We start from the raw sequence: 8,872 nt of genomic DNA, 5'->3' as shown, positions 1-8,872 counted from the left end.
CAGTGACTTCTTTCATGAGCGCAAAGCAGTCTGATGAATCTGCGTCCAAACGAAGGGGCGGATCTTAACTCCCTTATTGGCTGACTTTTCGTCATCCTCAAAAATCCTCCCCTCATGATTGGCCACTTACACTTTCTCCACCGGTGATTGGCCCGGGTTGACGTCACTCCAAAGCTACGCCATTGCGTAACTGCAGCGACTGATGAGCCCGACGGTCCTCGGAAGCTGAAAGCTACCTTTTTCACGTTTTTTTCTCACCATTAAGACAGGTCAACCGCCGTACTCAAACACCAGAGGGAGACTCATGAAGACAATTTAATTTTTTTGATGTAATTAAATGTTCGCCTGCTGTCTGCGGCTGAAGAAATGAGCCATGTTTTGTTTTTGATATCAGCTATGTTTACTGTGTAGCTGTATAGAGGTTCCCCGTTAAGTGAAACAGTTAGCTTCATAACTGGAGCCTCCAGCCTTGTCTGCCTACAATTTAGGCAGAAAAGACGCTTTAACCCAGTCTATTTTTCTTTTCCCTGGCTCGTGGGGCTAGTGCCCAGCCAATAATTGACTCTGGAGCAGGACACGGAGGTAGGTTGAGCCCATGTTATTTTAAAAAGTGCTGGCTATTTTTACTCAGTTTGCTAATAGAACCTGTTTGACTGTCGCAAATGGAATAAGCAAACATGAGATAACCTCTTAAATAATTGCTTTTCTCTGTAAATAAAGTAGGAGGCATCAATACTAATATCGAGCAACATTATGTCGATATATACTGGACGTGGTGGGCTAAAACTATAGGTAAACATTTAAAATAAATTATATTAGATTTGCAATTCCCCCTAACATGTTTTCCTGCCTACCCTCAGTTAGTTGCTTTTTATTCCCTCCATACTTTATTCCCTGAGACCTCCTTTCTACCATCCTCTCTTCCACCATTCCTTCCTTCACTCAGACCCACATTTTATACGTATTCAGTATATATACTTAGGTATTTCCCTTGCTTAAACCATACTTTCCTTCCTTCCATCCTCCTGCTTTCCTCACTTCTGTCCCCTTTTGTTTTTATTCAAGCGTCCCTTCTTCCCCTTTTCCTTCCTGCTTTAATTCATCACTTAAATCTGCTTTTCTGCCTTCCTCCCTTCCCATTGAAAATTCTGCCTATGCAAAGAGCTCATATGCTTAGTATAAAATGAACTGAGTCACTATTGTAAGTAATATTTGTGTCCCTCTTGTGTACCTGGAATAACCAAAATAAGAAATGTCTTTTATTATGATGTAATTTACAAAAGTATCGGATTTGTATCTAAATTGTCAATATTATTTGTTAAACAGCCTTGTACATTATTATTGTGCATCTGTAAAGGGGGATTTGCTACCCCATTCTTGCATTAAGTGGCTTTTTAATTTGAAAAATGGTTATGGTTATATGTTGTATTCACGAACTAAATGGATTGAGATTTTTACTACACCAGGAATGATGATTTCTGCTCTTCCTGTTTTTTTTATTTTTTTTTATTAGTCATGTGTGTTGCCCATTCCTGTCCTTCGTGTCATGACTGGACTCTTTCATTCAGGGATGGAAAGTTTCCTGGCAGGTCTTTTTAAAGTCCTTTTAAGGGTGGAGTGTGTGCATGAGTCTGCCTCTGTCTGTACTATGAATGGCATGGAGACATCACACCAAATGTCATGTCATAAATACCATTTTAGAGGAGGAGTTTCTTTAGGTAAAGTAACACAGCATCCATGATTGCTTCCCATTTTCCACTCCGTACGAACTTCCCTATTCGAGCGCCACTCACTGATTTTTTTCCTTCAAAGCAAATCAGGAAGTTTTTTGTTTTTGTGGGATTGTTGTGGCCGGGACTAGACAAAACACGGCCTCCTATCTCTGTTCTGCAGAGCCAATTTTTTAACCTAATCAAGACCACTCATACTTTTCTACTGGCATCCTGACAAAAGTTTTTAATGATGTTCTCTATGGAACGTATCCACCCGCTTTCTTTTTTCCGCGTTATCTGTTTTTATTAGAATGTCATCGCTAAGTACCATGGACTGACATCTCGTCTCTTTGTGTGTTTGCGACAGGATAGTATGGCCATGACAGGAGGGACTGCAGCCGCCCTCCCCATGAGCAACCACACCCGAGAGAGGGTGACCGTTGCCAAACTGACGCTGGAAAACTTCTACAGCACGCTGCTCACCCAGCACGAGGAACGCGAGATGAGGCAAGACCGACCACTCCCGCCCTCCCGTTTACTTCCACGAGTATCAACGCGTCACAAGCAATTACCACGAGCGACTTCATGAATGCAAGATGTAGCTGTTGCTTAAAGCGTCAGGTGTCAAAGCCGCCCGACACATGGTTGGGTGTTTGGTTGCAAACAAACACAAATGGCACAAATTGCAAACAAACACAAATGGCAAAGAGATTCTTTGCCAAGATCTGACACCTTTCGTTCACCGCATCCCTCGCCATTCCCAAATTTGACTCTCATTTATTAAGCATTAGGATTAGCATAAGGCTAGGATAGGTGAAAATCTGAGCTATATAGATATGTGTGCTTTGAACATAAGCACTGTGCTTGAATATAGGACAAGAAAAACTGTACTTAATGATTCAATGAAAATATATTTCGGATAAAATGTAAATAAGAAATTAAATAACAACAGTTCTTCAAGATTAAAGTATTGTGCTTAAAAGTTAAATACAACTGAACCGAATTTAAGAAGTATACCATACAATATTGAAAAAAAAAGTTGAAGCCAAGAACATTACGTGAACATTTAATTCAGTGATGAATATGTCTGCCTCACAATTATGAGGGTCTTTTCAGGCTTTAAAAATTGTAAATTCTATCTTTATTATCTATAGATATTTTTATCTATTCATGTGGGGGAAAAAAATGAATCAAATACAACTTTTTTCAAGTAAAACTGACTTTATTCACATTAAATTGATTGCTCTTGTACTTTAACAACTTTATTCTTGTGCAATTAAAAACCCCAACGGATTAAATCCAACTCTCAACTTGTTTTTCTGTCGCTAGGCAGAAGAAGCTGGAGAAGGCCATGGATGACGAGGGGTTACCGGATGAGGAGGTAAAGCTTGCAAACATTGCCACACACAAAGTGAAAAGAGGCTTACACGTTTGAAGTACTTCTCTACCTCAAATATTTATCCAACATCAAGTAAGAAGCCTCTGATAGTGTGTTCTCGTCATTTGGCAGAAAGTGATGCGGCGGTCGCAGCATGCTCGCAAGGAGACGGAGTTTTTGAGGCTGAAGAGGACGCGGCTGGGCTTGGATGACTTTGAGTCCCTGAAAGTCATCGGACGTGGTGCTTTTGGAGAGGTGCGGTGGGGGAAATGTTTTTATTTATTTATTTGTGCTATTCCGTTGTTGCTGTCTTTCATTGCCGTTGCTTGTGCTTCCTCCCACAGGTGCGTTTGGTGCAGAAAAAGGACACCGGGCACATTTACGCCATGAAGATTTTACGAAAAGCAGACATGCTGGAGAAAGAGCAGGTAAAGTCTTTCAAGCTGCTCCTGCTGCCTTATGAGTTAGAGTGAATTTTCCGTTCCCGTGCAGGTTGCTCACATCCGGGCAGAGCGGGATATTCTGGTGGAGGCAGACGGCGCATGGGTGGTGAAGATGTTTTACAGCTTCCAGGACAAGAGGAACCTCTACCTCATCATGGAATTTCTGCCCGGAGGTGTGCACTTGCACTGATATATTTTATATTACAAAAACGCAAATTCGAGGTCCTGACATAAAACTCGTGGCTAGGCGACATGATGACGCTGCTGATGAAGAAGGACACGCTGTCTGAAGAGGCCACCCAGTTTTACATCGCCGAGACGGTCCTGGCAATCGACTCCATCCACCAGCTGGGCTTCATCCACCGAGACATCAAACCGGACAACCTGCTGCTGGACTCCAGGGTGAGGAGACGCCGCGCGCATTTCTTTGTATCATATCTGGAATCTGACGCGGTGTCGTTCCGCTTGATGTTTGCACTCATGCGTGTCACCTCAACATTTTCTCTCACAGGGACACGTGAAGCTGTCTGATTTTGGCTTGTGTACCGGACTGAAGAAAGCCCACCGGACAGAATTTTACAGAAACCTGACACACAACCCACCCAGTGACTTTTGTTAGTTCCGTACTTCTCATTTTGATGCAGTGTTGACAATTATTGTCAAGGTGCGAGCTATTATGAATGGGACTTAGTGTTGTCATTTTTTTTTCTTTGTTTCTGCAGCCTTTCAAAACATGAACTCCAAGCGGAAAGCAGAAACCTGGAAGAAGAACCGGAGACAGCTGGTATATACATACTACTAATAATGTGCTGATTGGGCATTTTAGAGCCATAACTAAGCAGGTTTCATAGTTGTTTCCCTCAGTAAGTGCACTTGAGTATGCTTTCTGATGCTGCAGTGCCCTCTGTGGGTCATTCAGTATAGCCCAGAGGGGTACACAAATCCTGATCTGCGTTCACACTCTGTGTGATTTTCAGGCTTATTCCACAGTGGGGACGCCAGACTACATCGCCCCCGAAGTCTTCATGCAGACGGGCTACAACAAGCTGTGTGACTGGTGGTCCCTGGGGGTCATCATGTATGAGATGCTCATAGGTGGGCAGGGATATTTTGTGCACGGGGGGAATATCCCGGACTGTAGCGCATGTAACACAATGAGGCTCGTTGCAGGCTATCCGCCCTTTTGCTCGGAGACGCCGCAGGAGACGTACAGGAAAGTGATGAACTGGAAGGAGACCCTCGTGTTTCCACCCGAAGTCCCGATCTCGGAGAGAGCTAAGGACTTGATACTGAGGTATGAGGAACATTTTAACATATAAAATGACAAACCAAAACAGCAGCGAGTACCAAGTGGCGTAAAAGGGCCTTTAGGTGTGAGAGCTTTGAGAACTGCTTTGAGGCAGCCACTTCCAAATGTCCTAATCAGGGACAACACTGCAGTGTGCTGTTTTTTGTGCTTGAGGTATTGCACAGATGCTGAGAACAGAGTTGGGGCAGGCAGCGTGGAGGAGATCAAAAGCCATCCGTTTTTTGAGCCCGTGGACTGGGAGCACATCAGGTACTATTTGCTTTCATTCCAAATGGCATTCATTTTTCCCCACTGTTTGTGAATACGAACGCATTTCCCAACAGAGAGCGTCCCGCAGCCATTTCCATTGAGATAAAAAGCATCGACGACACCTCCAATTTTGATGAGTTCCCGGAATCAGACATCCTCCAGCCAGGTCTGAAACATTTCCCACCTTCCTAATGAAGTTTTCTACTTCCTCTGCTGCCGCTGTCGACCTCACTGCTTCAATTTCTGTCCCAGCCAATGCGACAGAACCAGACTTCAAGTCCAAGGATTGGGTGTTCCTCAACTACACTTACAAACGCTTCGAGGGCCTGACTCAACGAGGCACCATCCCCACGTACATGAAGCCAGGGAAGGCCTGACAGCCTCCAACAGGGAGTATCAAAAAAAGACATTCACGGACGTAACAGGGTCGGGCCCTTGGAGGGGCGGGGCCCCCGCTGGTGCTGGAGGCCGAACCGCCCCCTCAGTCTACGTGTAGTCTACGCCCCACCCACTTCCGAAGCTCTGCTCTGCCGCCAACAAAGGTTACCTCTGGTCGCTTTGCGTCGTACGCTGTGCAGCTCTCGGGGCGGCGCGCGGCCACGCGCGTGCATGCGTCATCTCGTAAAGGACTGCGTGCCAATCACTGCTTGATAGTTTGAACACTGGTCGCTCTAAACTGGCTCATAAGCAAAACCTGCTACTGAACATACGCTGCCGTCGCACCCTGGAAGGTTTCAGCATGATTCGCAGTGTGATGCACAAACTAGAGTTTCCTCAAATGGTGGCCTTGGCTTTAATAGACTCAAGTCATCCACTATAATTAAGGATTGAAAAAAATGAATGTAAGGAGTCTTGGATTCCGCATTTTCGTAACTCGTAGATTACTGTAGTCTGACGTATTAATGGCAATGGGTGGACGCACATGTTTAATTGCACCTTCTGCTATCTAGTGGCGGAGCATTTAATTGTTCTGCCTGTCCTTAAACAAAACTGGCGTGGATAGAGGAACAAAGATACTTTATTTGTAGAAAATAAATCAATGAAGTGAAAGTAGATTATTTCCCCCAGCACGCTGGTTGGGATTTGCAAGGCCACTGTTTGAGGAAATAAGGTACTTCTCATTCGTATTGAAAATATCTCAGGAAATATGTAAAAAAAAAAAAAAAAAAAAAATCCGCTAATCCGACTGATACATGGTAGCTCTGTAGTTGAGGATTTGAGATTTTAGTTGCCTCTGCGTGTATAAGGGTAGTCTTTAGGTGTTACAGGGTAAATAAAGTAGTCTTGAAGAAACGGCAGTAGCTTTAAGGAACCGGGGATGTAATTCCATCAGTTCATGTACAGGTACTGGGTGATTCTCATGGAACGACTCATGCTGGAATCTTCCGCGCGCTCCCTTTGCAGATAGAAAGTGTGGAGTGTGTCACCTCCCTTTTACACGCTTATCTATCTCCACAATATTGATTTTGAATTCAAATCAGACGAGGTCCAATCAATCACTTCCTTCTTTGAAGTGCCTTCGCATATAGCTGGTAAATAATATTGGATCGGTGTTATTCCCAATTGATCGGAAGGAAGGCTTACAGAGAAAAGTCCATGAAGCTGGCTTGAAAAAAAATAAAGAGTAAGAAATAAAAGGGAATATAGATTTTAGCTCAGCTTTACAGACAAAACAAAGCCCAGATGAGTAAAAAAAAAAAACAAGCAATAAAATTGATGAAATGTCGGTTTGGTTTAGGAATAGGACAGTATTTTTATGGCATATAGATAAGAAGGGATCCTCATAAAATGATGTGCGTCAAAGCAAACAGTAGACAAAGAAGCCTTGTGTATGATGCGTTTATCCGAACACATTAACCAAGGAAACACCTTTCCGTTGAATTTCATTCATGCCATTTTCTCACAGCGTATGTACAAAAAAGTTGTTTTCTTTTAATTTTAAATTAACCTTTGAATTTACTTCTGCTCCAAGTTGCACAGCTCACGTAAGGAAAAACAGCTACCAAAGATCACGTTTTGTGATGTGACCATGAATCCAGATGTAGCTCACGCTTGATGCACTTAACCTCAAACTACCTTAACATTATTCGCATAAACAATCTCACACACCTCCAGAGAGTGTTACACTTCAGTCACTGTTTTGTTCAAGTGCGGGAAAGAAACCGGAGGAAAGCACATTGCGATTGTTGCCATTTTCACCACATGATGGTGCTCTTGCTGCAGAAAGAATTGAGGATCTCGTCAACTCGTTTTGTTGAAATAATGCAGAAGTTAGACAATACAGTACTGTATAAGCAATGTATAGATTACAATGTGTATATTTTAGTGTTATTTATTATTTGTATGTCTCTGGATCAAATCTTAATCATTGTGTTTTCACCCCCCTTTGAATATAATTAGGATACATTTCAACCCAGTTAGAGATTATTTAGGTAGCTAATATGTGCTAAATAAACACAAAATGGATTCTAAAGGACAGCATTTTCATGGAGCAACATTGAAAAAAAATATATTTAGCGTAGCTACAATCTCAAAATGTCTCCTCAAAATAACAGAAAACACAGGAACTCCTGTCGAAAACACTGGCAACAAAAGTGAGTACAACCCCGGGTGAAACTGTACAAATTGGGCCCATAGAGCCATTTAATCTGCCCGTTGTCGTGTGACACGTTGTTGTCATTTGTTCAGTGTTGTCCCATGAAAATATACAATAAAATAGTTATAAAAATGTGAGAGGATATACTGCAAGGTGACTTATTGTGATGAGTGAAAAAAGGACCTAGAGGAGTACAAATGTTAATAAAACATCTTGACACTATAGTAAGCACCAAACTCGTCTCATTTGATGCGTTTGGTGGTCAAATCAGAAATCACCTTAAAGAAATAGTAGTCATCGCCATGAAGAGTCAGGACATTGTTGTTGGATTATGTATGTGGTGATGACGTGTTCGTATGCTGTCTCTTGGAGCCCAGTGAAAGAGGTCACAGGGGAAATGCTAGTAATATATTCACATGATAGATTTTTATGTTAATAACATGGCAAAATAAACAAAACAAATCAATCAAACTCATTGAGTGCATTGAATTTCTAATGTAATATTCCAGGTCTGTCTGTCACTTTTTAGAATTTGCCATGTTTAAAATGACATCACGTACTGTTTCAACACGATCACGTGAAATAATTGCGTGATGATTCACTCAATTAGCATACCTCTCATCCGAAAGCACACAAGTGACACACACCTGTGGAGCAAACTCCATGGAAAGGCGCACAGCTCTAAGATAAAAGAGGACGTGACCCAATAAGAAATGAAAGTAATGGCTCACGGTTTGGCTTGTATGCATCAAGGTGGTTGTGGACGTGATGCTTGACCTCATTTGTTAGTGGAAGACTCAAAGTGATAGCGCTGGGGAAGTGACTGTATGATTTACGTGGTAAAATACGTGTCAAATGATCTATTTTTTAAACAAAAAATATGCTAAGAAATATGCTATTTTTGATACAGCTAAGACCATTTTTTGGCTGTACTAAAATTGTTGAACTCAGGATGAAATATGTAAATAAGCTATCAATACATTTTTGATGGAAAACGTGCTAACCAATTAGCTTTCAAGATATTTTGGTGTCAATAATAGGATCTATGTAGCCCCACGTCCTTCCGATGAATGTTGCATTTGTGGAATATGAATGAGGCAGCAAAATCCACCGTTTTTATCCATCTCAGGGGGCGGCCATTTGGCCACTTGCTGGACTGAAAATTACACCACAGTTGCTCAGCTC

General features: G+C 42.2%; 1 protein-coding gene across 2 annotated transcripts; it reads left to right on the top strand.

Moving 5' to 3' along the window:
* Positions 1 to 198: 198 nt before the first annotated feature.
* LOC147126459 (serine/threonine-protein kinase 38-like) lies at positions 199 to 8,158 on the top strand. 2 transcript variants are annotated; one of them, XM_086022769.1, is made up of 14 exons: positions 199 to 582; positions 2,080 to 2,219; positions 3,042 to 3,093; positions 3,223 to 3,345; positions 3,435 to 3,518; positions 3,583 to 3,706; positions 3,781 to 3,935; positions 4,045 to 4,147; positions 4,256 to 4,317; positions 4,511 to 4,628; positions 4,704 to 4,827; positions 4,996 to 5,091; positions 5,166 to 5,257; positions 5,344 to 8,158. In XM_086022769.1, the coding sequence occupies exons 2-14, from the start codon at positions 2,086 to 2,088 to the stop codon at positions 5,466 to 5,468; spliced, it is 1,392 nt and encodes a 463-aa protein (XP_085878895.1). In that variant the 5' UTR covers positions 199 to 582; positions 2,080 to 2,085; the 3' UTR covers positions 5,469 to 8,158. The 2 variants fall into 2 exon arrangements, with proteins under 2 accessions (XP_085878895.1, XP_085878896.1); XM_086022770.1 differs by lacking the exon at positions 199 to 582 and having other exon boundaries at positions 2,138 to 2,219; positions 3,046 to 3,093.
* The last annotated feature ends 714 nt before the right edge of the window (positions 8,159 to 8,872 follow it).

The sequence above is a fragment of the Filicampus tigris genome, chromosome 22, assembly GCF_054856515.1.
Source record: "Filicampus tigris isolate MCC_2025a chromosome 22, RoL_Ftig_1.0, whole genome shotgun sequence".
In the NCBI taxonomy this organism is placed as follows: domain Eukaryota; kingdom Metazoa; phylum Chordata; class Actinopteri; order Syngnathiformes; family Syngnathidae; genus Filicampus; species Filicampus tigris.
Note: the sequence above shows the minus strand (reverse complement) of the source record. Positions and strands in the feature narration are given on the sequence as shown.